At 41.0% G+C, this 17,982-nt stretch overlaps 1 protein-coding gene across 1 annotated transcript in view; it reads left to right on the top strand.

The window, feature by feature from the left end:
- Positions 1 to 17,982, top strand: part of UBA6 (ubiquitin like modifier activating enzyme 6) — a 2,440,735-nt gene that overhangs the window by 768,766 nt on the left and 1,653,987 nt on the right. The window contains exons 14-15 of the mRNA XM_044060993.1: positions 5,266 to 5,333; positions 16,148 to 16,226. Coding sequence (XP_043916928.1) covers positions 5,266 to 5,333; positions 16,148 to 16,226 — 147 coding nt within the window. The remainder of the gene's footprint in view (positions 1 to 5,265; positions 5,334 to 16,147; positions 16,227 to 17,982) is intronic.

Below are 17,982 nucleotides of genomic sequence, written 5' to 3'. Positions count from 1 at the left end.
GCTTGAGGCCATGGCTCTGGCACCAGTTGTCTGCTTCTATGAGGCCCTTTTGGAGGATGCTTGTGTCGGCTGGAGAGTCGATTATGGCGCCCAGTTTGCAGTCATCTGCGAACTTCGTCAGCCACAGTCCTTCTGTGTTGGCCTGTACCTCCGAGAAATATATAATGAACAAGAGAGGTCCCAGGACTGAGCCTTGTGGGACGCCACTTGTAACTGGTTTGGAGTCTGACATGGCTCCAGCAATTCTAACCATGTGGGTTCTGTCCTTGAGCCAGTTTGCAACCCATCTAGTGACATAGGGGTTTATATTTAAGCTGGTGAGCTTATCTATAATGCCCGAGTGGGGTATTGTATCGAAGGCTTTTGCGAGGTCCAGGTAGGCTGTGTGGACCACCTTCCCCTCGTCAATGGCCTTGGTGACTGTTTCAAAGAAATCGACCAGGTTTAAGAGGCAGGATCTGCCCTTAACAAAGCCGAACTGGGTAGGATCCAGTGTCTGTAGGCCCCCAATATCTTTATTTATGAGGTCCATGATGATCCTTTCCATAGCTTTGCAGAGCAAGCTAGTCAGGCTTATGGGGCCTGGATCCGTTGAGGCACCACCTTTGTGGAGAGGGACCACTGTTTCTGTACACCACTCTTTGGGTACATATCCTGTAGTAAGGCTGAGATTGAACAGTAGTTTTATGTTTGGATTTAGCTCTTCTTAGAGTTCATGTAGGTCACAACCCGGGACACCGTCTGGTCCCATTGATGCTGTGTTATTTGCTTTGGAGAGGACGGCTCTTACCTGAGCATCTGAGATGTCATGGGGGCAGCACTCTGCTGGGATAGATATTTGCCCTTTTGGTGGGGGGAGTTTGCGCTGAACCTGTCAGCTAGGATGTTGGCAATGTCTGTGGGTTCGATGTATTTTTTGTCATTTTGGACTAATTCTGAGCATATCTGGGAATTCCCACCCAGGTTCCTAACATAACTAAAGAAAGCCTTGTGATTATCCTTAGTGTCCTGTGCAATTTTTCTCTCGAAGCTGGCCTTAGATGATTTTATGAGTGCCCTTAGTTTTTTGCTAATACTGATCAGAGATGCCTTCCCTTTTTGGGATTTTGCTCTATCATGTAGTAGCTTCCTCCTTCTTTTGTATAGTTTGTTTATGGCTGGGGTCCACCAGACAGGACGCCTGCCTTTGAAGGATTGGGTTTGGTTTTATTTGGGATTGCATGATCCATGCATTCCTGAAGGTGTTCATAGAATGCGTTTATAAAGGATTCTGCGGTCTGGTCCGTATTTTCCACAGGCTCGGGGGCTTTGAAGGATTCCACCTTGGTTTTGAGGAGTGTGAAATTTGCTTTAGAGAAGTTTTTCACTGTGGTTTTCTGGGCAGGGGGTGGGGTCGGGATGTGAATATCCAGTGAGATTAGTTTATGGTCTGATCTTACCAGTGAGGGATACACTTCTGGTCTGGAGCATAGAGTCCCCATGTTGGTGATGATCAGGTCCAGTATGTTTTCCCCTCTTGTGGGAGTGGTAACAAGTTGTTCCATAGCATTTGAGTGTATGAATTCTAGGAACCTTCGGGCTAGGGTGTTGGAGCTTGAGTAATGCTCCCAGTCTATGTTTGGGTAGTTGAAGTCGCCCAATTTAATGGTGTTTGGAGAGACCGTTATATTTTCCAGTGTTCTCAGGAAGGCCGAGTGGGGTTCCTGGGTTTGGGAGGGTGGTCTGTAGCAGGCTATAAACTGGAAGGCAGTTTTACCCACTGTTAGTTGCACATGGATAGTCTCTGATGCTTCGTGCTGTGCCACCAACCTGGAGGTGTGGGTATCTTTGACGAATATTGATACTCCCCCTCCTTTTGTGGTTCGGTCCAAGTTTTGGGGCCAAAAAGCATTGTATGAGGTATAACCTGGTAGTGCTGGGGTGCTCTCGGGAGCCTTGAACCAGGTTTCTGTTACTGCACAAATATCTATGTTCTCCATGCTAAGGAGAGTTTTGAGTGCGTGCATCTTGAGGTTTAGACTTCTGGCATTGAGTAGCATTACTCTTAGTTTCTTATCCCTTGTGATACCTATGGAGGTGGGTTTGTCTTTTGAGCCTTGCCTAAAAAAGGCACTATAGGGGAAGCAAGAGCCTGGGCTACATGTTCAGAGAGCTCCTCTATGTCTCTTTTCATGTAGTCCAGGGAGGTACGTCTCAGGTCATTCACACCAGCATGGGCAATGACCGAGTCATATTTGTACTTGCCTTGGAGTGACCTGAGTGCTTGTGTTATGTGGCGGATAATAGCGCCCGACAGGCAGCTCACCGTGACCTTCTCCTTGTTCAGCCTGGTGAGCGGGACGTCAGTATGCCTGACGATAGAGCCACCTTGTATCAGGTGTGTTGTTTAGCCTTAAGGGCTGTGACTGTTCGGCACACTGGCTTTGTGAGCTATGTGTTGCACGTGTTTTGTTTTGGGGTAGCGGTTGCTTGGGTGTCTGCTTTGGAGGTCTCTGCTGCTTAGGCAGATTTTTATTTAGAGCCTCCGAGTATGTTTTTGTGTGTTTGTGTTTGGTTTGCTGTCGTGGTAGGTCTCTATGAGACTGGAATTCTAGTGAGTGTGGTTTCCTTCTCCTCCTGACTGGTTACGCCAGTACTGAGTTGAGAGAGCTTAGCCTCCAGTTTGGCTATATGGTTGCATCTCTCACATGTGTTGGAATTTGTTGGGAGGAGGAGAGGGTTGTCTGTGTATATGAGGCAGTTGTAACATTGCTTCAAAATTCCCAGATTCACCAGCTGGACCGGAGAGGAGATTGACAACTGACCTTTGGACATGCTAGAATAGTATTGGGAATTCCTTTATAATTGAAAAAAAGGGCCAGTGGGGAACAAGGTACTCAAGGGGAGTTTGTGAGGGTGTAGTGCTTTTAATTTTTTAGTGCTGACTTATATAATTGCTTTAGTGAGCAAGTGCCAGGTAACTTAAATGCAATGTGTTACAGGTAACTTAAATGCAAAAACGACAAACAGTAACTTTCTTTCAAGTGAAACAAGGAAATAAGTACAGTAAGCAATGCAGATATCACTAGGGATCCACAGAATCGCTGTAAAGCCGTGTTTTAGGTGGAATTAGCGTTTCATGGGAAATAACAAGCAAACAAACAACAAGCATACAAACAAAGCTAGATTCAGCAGGCCTGGATTTAGTTTATGCTACGGCAAACAAGGTGTACCAATTTCAGTAAGAAACAGTTCAAATATGCAGGCACTATAAGCCTTTAACCAGAAATTCCCAGCTCAGAAGGGCAGAGTCCAGCCTCTCCTCCCACAAGAGTGCAGACCACGAACCTTCTTAATGTAAAATAACTGGCCTGAAGCCCAAGTGCTTAAACCAGAACTAATACACTTTTAGAATAACAGACACTGAGCCCTCAATCAGCAGTTCCCAACTTAGAAGGATGTAAGCTACCTGTCCTGCCAACACAGTGCATGCCACAAACTTTCCTAATGTAAAACAACTGATCTGAAGCCCAAGTGCTTAATCCAAAAGACTTAGAATGATAGCTACACTTTAATCAAGTTACTACCAAGCAGTAATAAATACAATTGAATACTTTAAAGAATGCCTGGATTAGTGCCCAAGTTATACAAACAAAGCTAGATTCAGCAGGCCTGGATCTAGTCTATGCTACAGCAAACAAGGTGTACCAATTTCAGTAAGAAGCAGTTCAAATATGCAGGCACTATAAGCCTTTAACCAGAAATTCCCAGCTCAGAAGGGCAGAGTCCAGCCTCTCCTCCCACAAGAGTGCAGACCACGAACCCTCTTAATGTAAAATAACTGGCCTGAAGCCCAAGTGCTTAAACCAGAATTAATACACTTTTAGAATAACAGACACTGAGCCCTCAATCAGCAGTTCCCAACTTAGAAGGATGTAGGCTACCTGTTCTGCCACTACAGTGCAGACCACAAACCTTCTTAATGTAAAACAACTGGTCTGAAGCCCATGTGCTTAAACTAAAAGGCTTAGAATGAGTTACACCAAGCAGTAATAATGAGAGTGCTTTCTGGTTAAGTGACTTGCTCATTCACAATTTTGTATAGGGAGACTGAAAGAATCAAACCCATGTATACAGGATGAAATTCTTTAACTTCTTTAAGTTGCTTGCATGTTTGTTTATTCCAGGTATCTGAAATATCTAAAGAGTTATATTCCTGTTGGTACTTTCCAAGAATGTGTGCATGTTTCAGACCTTTCAAAGTCGCCTTACTTTTGAACATTCCTTTAAGTTAAGCAGGAAGACCAAATCAAAATGTGAGGAAGGTGTTCATTTTGGGTTTACTATTGTATCACAAATTTGAGCAGTTTGACCTCTATTTCTTCAAAGCCATATAGTCAAAATCTGGATTTTGTTACACATCAGACAACAAGAGTTAACCCTGTTGTAATGGACAAAAAGCCACATTATCATACTGGTTCCTTAATTAAATATACCAATATTGAAGTTGTAAGACCTTGGGGTAGGTTGTATTTAGTTAAAAGAGGAGCTTCAGGATTTTGCTGTTCAGGTCCACTTGTGTCTGTGAATCACTATCTGACAATGAGATTTAGCCATGCACCTGCTTTCCGATTATTATTTTAAAAGATGTATGTTACTAAGGTGAGAGAGATTGATTTAGACCAAGTAAAATTTCCTGAAATATTTAATTTGAACAGGTGAGTAGGTTGGACTACAAGGGCCCTTTTCAAGCACAGACTATGTACAGCAGCAAAATAACGGAGTTAAAATAATTCCAATATTACATTAAAATGAAAAGGCTTGAAAAAGGTTTAGATACTACATAAAAAATTATTACAGTAACAAATGGGAAGATGTGTAAGATTCTTATTTTTTGATCTTATAATCTCCATTGAGTCTAACACGGTATAGTGCAAGCGGAATTTTGTGTAAATTTTCAAAAAAAGATTTTTTAGAAAGATACGATTCTTTAGCAAGCAAAGTACTCTTTTTACTCTTTTGTAGCCTTACCGGTTGACATGTAGCTTCTTCAAGTGGAAGATCTTATTACCAAGCACTGGTTAATTCGCTTTTAAAACCACATTAATATGTTAAGATACAGACGAGTTTAAAATAATATGAACTGTTTAAGTGTGTGTAAAAGTGTTAGATGAGTTTGTTTTTGTGCTAATAGGTTATTCAGCTGACTGGTAAGCTTTACATTTTAATGTGTTTGTATACATTGTTCATGGCTGTGCTCATTTCTTTGGGTTTCTTTCATTTTAGTTGTACATGGATTCAATGGAAGTGACTGAGCCTCTTGAACATGTTGGCCATGAGCAGTTTTTGCCAGTGTAAGTATTTATTCATGACAACGCAGAATTATTATGAGATAAAATAATGTTCATTTGTCCATTAATTCAAGTGAACATATGAATTGAACATAAACTTCAACAGGAGGATGACAGTGAAAATAACTGCAGTGCAATGTATTAATTAAAAACAAGTTAAATCATCAAAAAACTTCTACAATAGAGATTTTGTCATCTTCTAATATTTCCAGCTTTATAAAATATCCTCACTCAAGGACCCTTCTCAGTAGTCTCTTACCTTCACTAGCTTGGCCCATTTATTCTTTTTGAATGGGAGTCTGGTATTCCAGCACTAGGCATGAGTACTACTGCTTGTTAGTTCTTGCCTGAGAACTTTGTTTGGCCTTCTGCCCACCAGAGAGCGTGTCAGGTGGTAGGGTGTGGGCCAGCTTAGTGGTCCTGGAAGGGGGGGGGGGGTTCCTACCCCCCACCTGTGACTCCTTCAAACCTGTATTCATAGCCATCTGAAGGGAAGTCTGCCTCCATATGTCAATTTCCCCTTGACTTCATAATATAAATGAATTAATGTCAAAGAGGCCTTGGCCAGCTTGGAGCTCCAGTAGGTGAAAACCTAGAACTCCCACTTAGTGTCTTCTGTGTGTTAAGCTAGGAGTTTGTGCTCTCACCCTTCATAATCAGCTTCTGCAGGGACACAAGCTGCTAATAGAACTCTAGCCACCTGTGACATAATTAGGGTTTTATCCTTGTACTCTATGGAACTGGCTATTGAAGATCTTAATCATAACATTCTTCTTTAAACATATTTTGCATGTGGTGCTTTAAAAAGCCTTTTCAGTTATTTCTCATGTCTACAGATCATAACTCAGGAACCACACCAGCACTCTTTCTACAGCTTGTTTGAAGTACATGATGTGAAGCATGGCTATAATTTCCATTTTATTCAGTCTTGCTACCTGAAAAAGAAAAACTGTTTGAAGGTGTCCAGTTAATGGATTGCCAGTAGGGTTAGACATGTAGTCCCAGGCCAAAGTATTGAGAAAAAGTGAATATCTTGGGAATTAGATGTAATCAGCCATTACTGTTGTGTGATGTACTCATTATATAACCTCACAAGTCACCAATATCCCCAAAGTAAATGAGGGATAAGTTAACCCTGCCATCAGATAATGAGGGTTCATGAGATGTACATCTGTAGCAGTCATTTTGGAAGTGTGATGCATCCTTGTCTTTCTGTACTACCAATTCCCCAAGTTGAGCATGTAGGGCATATTTGTTGTTGGCCATCTCCAGTTGTCATCCCTGTGGTCCCCTTTTCCTGGCTTTGTGGTAGTGTTTAGGACAAAGAAGTCTTCAGTCCAACCATGTTCTGTCACCAGATACTGCTTAACTCTGCCATAGTAGAGGGAGATTCCCTTAAGTCCTTCTGTGCCTTTAGGGTAAAGCTTGTCAGGTAGGCCTCAACATTGTATGGTCATCATTTTTTTTTTATTTGTTTGGACCTGTCCTTAAAGGTGTGAGACTGCATCTTTAGGGACCAATGGGTTAACGCCAGTACTGGACTTGATGCAGGCCTCACTAGACCCCAGCATTGCCTCTAACAAGAGACTCCAAAGAAACCAAGGTTGTGTTACCCGGTCTTCAGTGCTGGCTCATTGAAAGCTTGATTCCTAGTACACCAGGCAGGTGTATTGTGGACTGTGCTGATCATTGTTGGCTCCCTGTCTTTATTATCCTTGAACCAAGACATGGAGAAGGAAGATGCACTTGTGTATACAAGGCAGAGGAAGACAGCGATTCCTTCCTCTCTCCCCTTTTGCTCCCCACTGAATGATCTCTCCTTTGGGAGAATGTCAGGCTATTGAAGCTCTCTGTGAAGTCACCAATGTCTTTTGTTCAAAAATCTCTTCATCATTGTCTAGGCAAGAAGGATGAGGACTCCTGGGTCATCCCACCCCAAAAGCTGTCTGAAAAGATGATTGTGGCCTGCATGCGTCTGGATTCTGCTCCTCTTATTTCCTGGAAGGCTGGTTTCCTGTTAAGAACCCCTGGCTAAGTTGACTAATATGCAGCATGATCATTTCTGGAAAGCAGGCATCGGTCTTGAAGGACAAAGTGTCCTTCCATCTTACCGCCTGTTAAGTTTTTGTATATTGCTAAGCAAGAGAACGCTTTCCTGTATCAGATCAGGATTTAGATTCTTTATGTATTTGACTAGTCACAGGCCCCAGTCCTTGCGTGTAGATCAGACACTGAAGAAGCTGACCAGCCTCCTGATTGTGGGATCAGGACAGAGCAGGTTAATTCTGTTATCATTGCCTTGTCAGTGTGCTAAAGCTGTGTTTTAGGGCAGAAGGCTGAGTGAAGTGCCTAGGCAAGCCTCCCATGATCTGGTTGATGACCTTCAGAAAGAGAGAACAGGCAGTGACCACTGTAACGTGTCTTGAAAGGAAAGAACAAGCTAGTTTAGCTCTCAAGACATGAAAATAAATATTTTTTTACATTCAGACAGACACACACACACACCAGTATAAACTGCAGCAAAAAGTAAAGTCAGTACCAGAAAGCCAAGTACTGCTGCTACCCTTCATAAAGCAAGAGGAAAACATACTGCACTAAAAACGCAGATTCTGCTTCTGCTTTGGTGAATGTTGAGTGATCTTGGAGAGCTGCACTTTGAGTGTGGGGAGTGCATCCTGGGATGCAGCCATTGTTCAGCTCTTCATCAGATGGCTGGAGCATGCTTGCAGCTAAGCTACTCTGAGCGGTTCTTAAGTTCTCCCAGATGGATGTTGGTGATATCATTTGGAACCTAGTGCTCTTTTCTGAATGCCTTCTCCCCCTAGTTCAACAGGACTTGATGGATCAGATTGAGGAGGGTTTGCTGGATCCTTGTGGATCGAGTTCTGTGCCTCAGACCCTTTATTTTAGTTATTTGAGATCTTTTGGGATCTGTCTTCATGGGTTTACTGATATGGGAGTACAGCTTTGGGAATGTGGCCTAGTGTCAGTGCTACGTCTAAAGCATGATTCTCAAACCATCACATTGCCAACAGCAGGTATGTTTCCCTGAACCAATCTCATGTTTCTGACACCTGTCACTCACTTGCTGAATTTTCAGCCTTGATGTATGTTGGTTTTGCATGAGCAGTTTCATTCTGGACTGGAGGAGAGCAGGCCATAAATTCCTGGAAAGAGTCAGAAAGTCAGGATACTCTTTCTGAGTAGGGAGAATAAAATGAAGCTTCCTCTGCATACAGTTTCTAGTCCTTTTGAGAAACCAGCTTGTGAAGTTCCCAATGCACTGACATATATGGCATCTTATGTTTCTGTTAGAAATAGCTGAGCCGAGTATGTGGGGAGTAAGAAGCAGCAGCCTCGGGTAACCTCCCTTGGCCTTTTCCATCAGGGAAGCTAGTTATGTAGCCTTGAGCCATTCAGGTACTGCTGCAGTTGTTTGAAAGACCCCTGCTAAGCTGAATGAACTCATAACTAGGTATTCTAGAGGGGGTTTTATATGATTTCATTGGTCTGGTATAAGACCCAGAAACCACTGCACTTTAATAACTTATCTGTCAGAATCTAAAGCCTTAGACATAGTGGGCAAGAAATAATTTTCTTTGAAACACTGGAGCTTAGATTCCCTCACCATTTGTCTTTGTATTCAGGTACCATCCTTTACTTTTGATCAGTGTGCACTGAAAAAAAATGTTCATCCCTTAGAAGAGCAATGGGGAAAGTGCTTCATATGGGCAGAGAGGTATCTAGTGCTAACCTAGTCCATCTCTATGCAGGTGCTTCTAACTTAACTGAGTCAGCTAGGTTAGCTGTTTTTGTTCTTCACCTTGTGGAGGATGTAACTGTGGTTTAGTACCACCTGGTCCAGCAATTCCTTAAAATGATTCTGCATCCATGGATTTCTTCCTTGGGGCTTCAGCCATTTAACTTATGTTTGCCCTTCCTCCAGAATAAATGGTTTAGCAGCTTTGAAGTCTGACCTCTGTGAGATGCTTTTCTTAGTGGCCATCTCCTCTTTTCTAAGAATCTGTGTATCTTGCTTGTATAGAAGCAAATCTAGTCTTTCACAAGAATTCAATGTACCTCAGGAAACGTCTGTATTTCTTCTTTATAGTATCTGAATTTTCTTTAAACTGCTTGTCTTGTCGTCTTGCTTTCTTTAAAGAGGTAGAAGCCATATGAAAATAGTTTTTTATACCATAGACATTCAGTATTAGGTCGGGTTCTTCCTGAATCAAGTGAATTAACTTTGGTGGGTGGAGTAGCTGTCTGTCTGGTTCCCTTGTTGTAGGGAGAGAAGAGCTGATTGTTGCTAAGAAAACCCTCTTCTAGTGGATTCAAAACTAGCTTGTGTTTTTCCATCAGTAGCAGTAAACGTTCTGCTTGTATTACATTACATTTGTTTGATGGCAGAAGGAGATAGTAAGCCTTTCTTTCCTGCTCCTTTAAGTGCATTTAACATTCTACCTCCCCCATCCCTCCCTTTACTCTTTTTTTCCTTTCTCTGCTAGTCCCATTCCCTGTTGAATGCCTCTATGGATTCTTTCTGCAGCAGAAAAATAATGGTATTACAGGCCACTCCACTAAAGGTGGGACTGCCTTTAATATTTGCTGCAAAAATGTCTTCATTATAGACATTGGTGCAGTGACCACTTGGTCATTGGTTCACATCTTTAGCAAGTATTATTGCCTGGATCCATGCCTGCAAGAGTAAAGCCTCAATGAGTACTTTGGTGCTTCAGTACACAACTTTCTGAGCTTTCTTTTTTTGGATATTTACAAGTTTCTGCTTCCCAAGAGGTTTTAATGCTGTCAGCTTTTTTTTCCTGGTTGCATTTCCACTGAGGATGGTCCCCAGTGTCATATACAAAATTGTATGTTCTGACTAAATCAATTGGTCTATGATGGAAGCCTCCTTTGTGTGGGTCATAACTGCCCTCCCACCTTCCCTTTTTGTTTAGATGGCTCTACGATTCATCAACAGCTGCTGTCTTGTAAATGTGTTAAGTGTGTATTTGTATAGCATTATGCAGTGCATGTTTCATAGTTATCCTTTATTTGCAGGTATGTGTTCACTCAGTACTTGGACTGTTTAGACAGATCATCCCAGATAGGACAAAGCATATGAATGCAGAGGGCATAATGTCACCCCTAAACATGTGAGAACAAAAGAGCTAAAATAAAAAAGTAAGAGGAAGGGATATTTTGAGGTATAGAAACACTAGTGTCCCATCATAGATCATTAGATATACTAAAGCTATTGCTGGTTATTTTATATCACACAAGTATACTTTTTGAGAGAAAGCTCTGTATTTTGGGTGATTATCCTTTTGCAGTCATCTGTGCTTAGTGGCCTTATTTTTTGCTTCTGATAGATAAACCAGTAAGTTAGTCAGTGTATATTTTTTTTATCCTTGTTTGTCTTTCAGATGTGCTTTTTTTAGTGTCATGGGAGTCACAGTGATGAGGCGCACCCTTCTAGCCCAGTGTATGATATCTGGCCAGATTGGCAAGAGCTATTTCTGTCAACAAGTGTGGGGGGTACAGAGATTGTAGGAATTTTCTTTGTCAAGGTGGATGTGTTAGAAAATGAAATTGATAGTTTCTCATGGCAGAGGTGCAGATGGCCTTCTGATGTGTCTGTTATTTAAGGTAGATGTTTATGTAACTTTGATGCGTGTGTTTGTGTGTGTGTAACATAAATAAATGTGTGTATATCTATCTATATTAATAGATGCACATAATGATGTCTGGATGTATATTGCGTAAATACTTATAGAAAGCCAGACCCTGAATTGTGTGATATTGAGTGGCACAGTGTTGTAACTGAAAAATGCTACCTTGTAGCAGCAGTTTTTCTCAAGTTTAGTTCCTGGACAGATTGCGTTCTGTACATTCTAAATGTCCAACTCCCTGTGTCCTCATGAGTTTTAGACAGGTGCTCAGTTACATCCCCATGTTAAGACATGCTGTTGATGACTTAGTGATCCTATAGCTTTCCCATAGGTGTGTGTGTGTGTGTGTGTGTGTGTGTGTGTGTGTGTGTATATATGTGTATATATATGTGTGTGTGTGTGTGTGTGTATATATATATATATATATATATATATATATATATATATATATAAAATATATATTTATATTTACACCCACACACACACACACACACACACACACACACACACACACACACACACACACACACACACACACAGTGGATATAAAAAGTGTACACACCCCCTGTTAAAATGCTAGGTTTTTGTGATATAAAAAAATGAGAGCACAATAAATCATTTCAGAACTTTTCCCACCTTTAATGTGACCTAAAACCTGTACAATTCAATTGAAAAATAAACAAATATGTTAGGGGAAAAATATAAAAATAAAAAATGAAAATGTACAATAAGCTGGTTGCATAAGTGTGCACACCCTTAAACTAATACTTTGTTGAAGCACCTATTGATTTAATTACAGCATTCAGTTTTCTTGGGTAGGAGTCTATCAGTATGGCACATCTTGACTTGTCAATATTTGCCCACTCTTCCTTTGCAAAAGCACTCCAAATCTGTCAGATTGCGAGGGCATCTCTTGTGCACAACCCTCTTCAGGTCACCTCACAGATTTTCTATTGGATTTAGGTCTGGGCTCTGGCTGGGCCATTTCACTGCTTTAATTTTCTTCTGGTGAAGCCATTCTTTTGTTGATTTGGATGTATGCTTGGGGTCATTGTCATGTTGAAAGGTGGAATTGCTCTTCATGTTCAGCTTTTTAGCTGACACCTGAAGGTTTTGGGCCAAACGTGACTGGTATTTGGAACTGTTCATAATTCCCTCCACCTTGACTAAAGCCGCAGTTCCAGCTGAAGAAAAGCAACCCCAAAGCATGATACTGCACCACTATGCTTCACAGTGGGGATGGTGTTCTTTTGGTGATGCAGAGTGTTTTTGCGCCAAACGTACCTTTTGAAATTGTGGCCAAAAAGTTCAACCTTGATCTCATCAGACCATAACACATTTTCCCACATGCTTTTGGGAGTTTTGATGTATTGTTTTGCAAATTTTATCCGGGCCTGGATGTTTTTCTATGTAAGAAAAGACTTCCATCTTGCAACCCTATCCCATAGTCCAGACATATGGAGAATACGGGAGATTGTTGTCACACGTAGTACACAACCAGTACTTGCCAGAAATTCCTGCATCTCCCTCAGTGTTGCTGTAGGTCTCTTGGCAACCTTCCTGACCAGTTTTCGTCTTGTCCTTTCATCAATTTTGGAGGGATGGCCAGTTCTTTGCAACGTCACTGTTGTCCCATATTTTCTTCACTTTTTGATGACTGTCTTCACTGTGTTCCATGGTATATCCAGTACTGTGGAAATTTTTTTGTACCGGTCTCTGACAATACCTTTCAATAATAAGATCCTGTTGATGATTTATAAGTTCTCTCTGAACCGTGGCTTTTGCTGTCGCAGGCAACTGAGTAAATGTCAGGAAAATTCTACTATGACAGCTGAACTTTATTTGGGGTTAATCAGAGTCTCTTTAATTGATGACAGATGTGTACCCAAGAAGACTGAATGCTTTAATTAAATCAAAAGGTGCTTCAACAAAGTATTAGTTGAAGGGTATGCACACTTATGCAACCAGCTTATTGTACATTTTTATTTTTTATATTTTTTCCCCTAACAGGTTTGTTTGTTTTTCACTTGAATTGTACAGATTATAGATCACATTAAAGGTAGGAAAAGCTTCAAAATGATTTTTTGTGGTCTAATTTTTTTATATGACAAAAAACCTGGCATTTTAGCAGGTGTGTTTGTGTGTGTGTGTGTGTGTGTGTGTTTGTATATGTATATATATATATATATATATATATATATGTACACACACGCGGAGTTAGAATATTTAGTTAGGGGATGTGTGGGGGGCACAGTCCCCCACACATCCCCTAACTAAATATTCTAACTCCGCGTGTGTGTACATATATATATATATATATATATATATATATATATATATATATATATATATATATATATATATATATATATATATATATATATACATATACAAAATTGTGGAGTTGTGGGCGGCGAAGCCCCCTACTTAAATGTTTGTTTTTGTGTGGCGTTGGTGTTTGGCCAATGGATTTCTTTCCGTTGGAAAGAAATCGGTGAGTTGGCCATTCGAGAATGTTGGAGCTCGACATTTTTGTGTCGAACAACTGAGAGTGGACATTTTAAGATGTCGCTCTCATAATATAGACCCTAGAATGCATGGATCGTGCTATCCCAAGTAAAACCAAGACTCACTCCTCCAAGAAAAGGAAACCAGTCTGGTGGAACCCTGCCATAAACAAGCTATACAACAGAAGGAGGAAACTAGTACAGAAAAGAGTAAAATCCCAAGAAGGAAAGACATCCCTGATCAGTATCAGCAAGAAACTATGATCTGTCATTAAATCATCCAAGGCTAGTTTCAAAAGAAAAATTGCCAATGACTCCAAAGATAATCACAAAGCGTTCTTTAGCTATGTCAAGAACCTAAGTTGAAACTCTCAGATCTGCTCTGAGTTAGTGCAGAATGGCACAAAATGCACTGAACCGACTGATATTGCAAACATTCTGGCAGACAGGTTTAGTGCAAACTTCACCCCCCTCTCACCCCCTAAAGGGCCCATAACCATACCAGAAGAATGTAGGGCCTAGTCAGTCACCGACACACAGATTAAAACAGCCCTATCCAAAGCCAAAACACAGCTTCAGTGGGACCGGACGGTGTCCCAGGCTGTGTCTTACAAGTGCGCCAAAATGAACTAACCCCTCACCTAAACATACTGTTCAAACTCAGCCTGTCTACAGGCTACGTACCCACAGAGTGGTGCACAGCAACAATTATTCCACTCCACAAAGGTGGAGCCACAACGGACCCCGGGAACTATCACCCTATAAACCTGACTGGCCTGGCCTGCAAGGCTGTGGAACGCATCATCATGGAACTCATTAACAGAGACATTGGGAACCTCCAAACCTTGGACCCTTCCCAGTTTGGCTTTAAGGGCAGATCATGCTTCCTAAACCTGGTGGACGTCTTTGAGATGGTTACCAAGGCAGTAGACGAGGGAAAGGAGATCAACACAGCCTACCTAGACCTCACAAAGGCTTTCAACACCATTCTCCATTCTAGTATTATAGACAAGCTCACCAGCTTGAACATAAACCCCTACGTCACGAGATGGATTGCCAAGTGGCTCATGGATAGAACCCACATGGTGAGAGTTGCAGGCTCTACATCCGACTCTAAACGGGTAACAAGTGGCGTACCCCAGGGCTCAGTCCTAGGACCCCTCCTGTTCGGTATATGCTTCTCAGAGGTACATGCAAGCATAGGAGGACTATGGCTGACCAAGTTCGCAGACGACTGCAAAGTAGGGGCTGTAATTGATTCTCCGGCTGATACAGACACCCTCCAGATGAATCTCACTGAGACAGATACCTGCTGTCAAAATCATGGTCTCAAGCTAAATGCCAAAAAGTGCATAGTCATCCCCTTTGGAAAAAACAAAGTACCCACGGACTACCACATAGGTGGTAGTCCCCTAAATACAGAAAATGTAATAAGGGATCTGGGGACCCAAGTAGATAGTAATCTCTCCTTTGATAATCATACTGCCAAGGTGGTTAGAAAATCCTTCTATGTGGCCCACCTAATAACGAAAGGGTTCGCATCTAGAACAAAAGAGGTTTTTGTACCTATCTACTCATCTCCTATTAGAATACAATGCCTCATTTGGGATATACCTTACATGACACCTGCAACAGCTGGAAAGGTCACAAAAGTACTTCACCAAGAGGATTACTGGCCTCAAACAGATGCCCTATGCAGCCCGACTCAAGAAACTCCAGCTGTACTCGGTTGCATACCGCATACTCAGAGGTGATCTCTGCCTGACATACAAGGCCATGTCCAACCCAGAATTGATGGACATACTCCACCTAAAAAAAAAAAACAAATCCCGAAGATCCACACGCTCTAGAGCTATAAACCTCACCACAACGATAAAGAGGACATGTTGGAGGGATAGAGTCATATCCCAGAGACTCCCCATGCTTGGGGACAGGATTCCAGTATACATCAGGCAGAGCCCCTCATTAACACTCTTCAAGAGAAACCTTGACAAGTGGATGGGAAGCAGAAAATTTACCCCGGGGATCACTGCAGTGCCTCTGCTGGACATTGGTACAGGTAACTAATGGCTCTGCTGGACAGAGGCACAGGGAACTAATCTAAGGGGGTGGCGAAAGCCAACACATTCTGGCTAGGCTTATAAATGCCCTTGGGCAGATAACCTAGTACTTAGCTATGAACCTATATATATAATTTTATATTTCTACTTGTTTGTGTGTGTGTGTATTTATATACATCATGTGATGTACTGGCTTTTCATTCAGGATTAGTTCTCTTTATGCTTGTTGATTACCAAGATAGGCTGTGACACCCCAGCAAGTGCTGGAAATATATAAGTGAATGCATATTAGCTTTCTTTTTCATCGTATTGCTGCTGCACCTCAATCATCGAAAGAGGAGAGCTGAAATAGTCAAGAATTGTTGTTGAGTTTTATTTTAGCATGAGGTGTTTGACGAGGACTAAGCTGTAAAGACAGTCCATATAGTTATAGACTGACAGCGAGCTTGGGCATGTAGTTTACAGGAAAGAATTGTAGTGTTGTGTTGCAGAAGTTAAGATTATGAGGTTTTATGTGCGTACTTAATGAGACTGAGCTTTTAACTGCTTGTTTATCATTTTGTTTATTTGGCATTTAGGGGAGATCGTTATGATGCACTTCGGACATGCATTGGAGAGTCCATGTGTCAGAAACTTTACAACTTGAATGTTTTCTTAGTAAGTATTAGTGTGTCTTGAATATTGATCCTTACAGCCTATGTTCGCTAACTGTGTGATAATCAGAATTATGAAGAACTGGGAAGTCTGTTTAGTAAATCACTTGATCACATGTAACTGGAATGTTTTGTGTAATGTCATCCCTGCCCAGATTCATTAGATTTGTGCTACTAGTTTGAGGCAGGGTTCAAAGATGTGGCGTGCACTCTGTCAGATGGTGCGTGGAAAGAAACCTGTAAATAACTACAATTAAATAATAAACAGAACCACAGAAAGACTACTAAAGCTCTATTTTTCACTAGGTTGGCTGCTGATACTTATTGTGTATAGTCAGCTCATCGTGATTAACTGATAGATGCATGGCACATATGTTTCTGAAATCCACTGAGTTTTTTGAAATCATTAAAGCTTTAGTGGTCTGCTAATGAGACAGAAGCTGACAGTACTCCATTTTATAATCTCTTGTGCATAACACCTTTGTAACCCCCCTGCACACACACACACCCACATGCACCCACACACTTACACTCACACTGTAGAAAATCACATCAGGTTCTGAAATGTTGCATGTAAACTGTTTTCATAAAAGAGCAGTTGCATAGACCACCATGCAGGCAAGCATGGGCTTTACCGTTAGTAGTACAGACTCTGGAATCTATAATCTGGTGGCCAATGACGTGAGTCACTTAATACAAAGCTTTAATGTGTTGTAGATGAGAACATTTACACTAGCAAAGGTAATGAGACAAATGCAAATTGGATGTTTATTTGGATTGTGCTGAACACAGATGTAGCCATCATGCAGACAAGAAGCCAGTAAGGCCTAAGAAAGTCCATCTAGGTTAACTCTGATGAAATTTTAAATTCCTCATGTGGGCAAGCAGGGTGTTCTTACATGAAGCTACATTACAACCAGACTTGTGTATGTATGTATAAAATGTATGTATATGTGTGTGTGTGTGTGTGTGTGTGTGTGTGTGTGTGTGTGTGTATGTGTGTATATATATATATATATATATATATATATATATATATATATATAGTAGCGTTGTCACCTCACAGTAAGATGCTGTCCGGTTCGAGCGTCTTCTGCGTGGAGACATGCGTGAATGGACGTACCTTCGTTGAAGGTTGTGCATCAGGGCTGGTAACTCGGCATGTAAAAATCAACTACCAATCATTAGCGGTCTGGAGTTCTGCTGTGGCGACCCCTAACCGGGAAAAGCCGAAAGACGCAACAATATATATATATATATATGCATACACACACACACACAAATACACACACACACACACATATATGTGTATATATATATATATATATATATATACACACATATATATATTTTTAATGACTATAACATTGAATGATAAATGAATAAAAAAGATCATTCAAAACAGTTCGAAAAAATTATATATGTATATAGAGTGGATATAAAAAGTGTACACACTCCTGTTAAAATGCCAGGTTTTTGTGATATAAAATATGAGATCACAATAAATCATTTCAGAACTTTTCCAGCCTTTAATGTGACCTATAACCTGTACAATTCAATTGAAAAACAAATTTGTTTTGGGGAAAAATGTAAAAAAATAAGCGTACATTAAGCTGGTTGCATAAATGTGCACACCCTTAAACTAATATTTTGTTGAAGCACTTTTTGATTTAATTACAGCATGTAATAAGAGTGAAGTCCAACCCCATATCATGTCTGATAAAAGAAACAAAAAAACTCATGATAAAAAGGGGTAAAGC

Source organism: Protopterus annectens, chromosome 2.part0, assembly GCF_019279795.1.
Source record: "Protopterus annectens isolate FY-2018-M chromosome 2.part0, PAN1.0, whole genome shotgun sequence".
Classification (NCBI taxonomy): domain Eukaryota; kingdom Metazoa; phylum Chordata; order Ceratodontiformes; family Protopteridae; genus Protopterus; species Protopterus annectens.
This window is presented reverse-complemented; position numbering and strand designations above follow the sequence as displayed.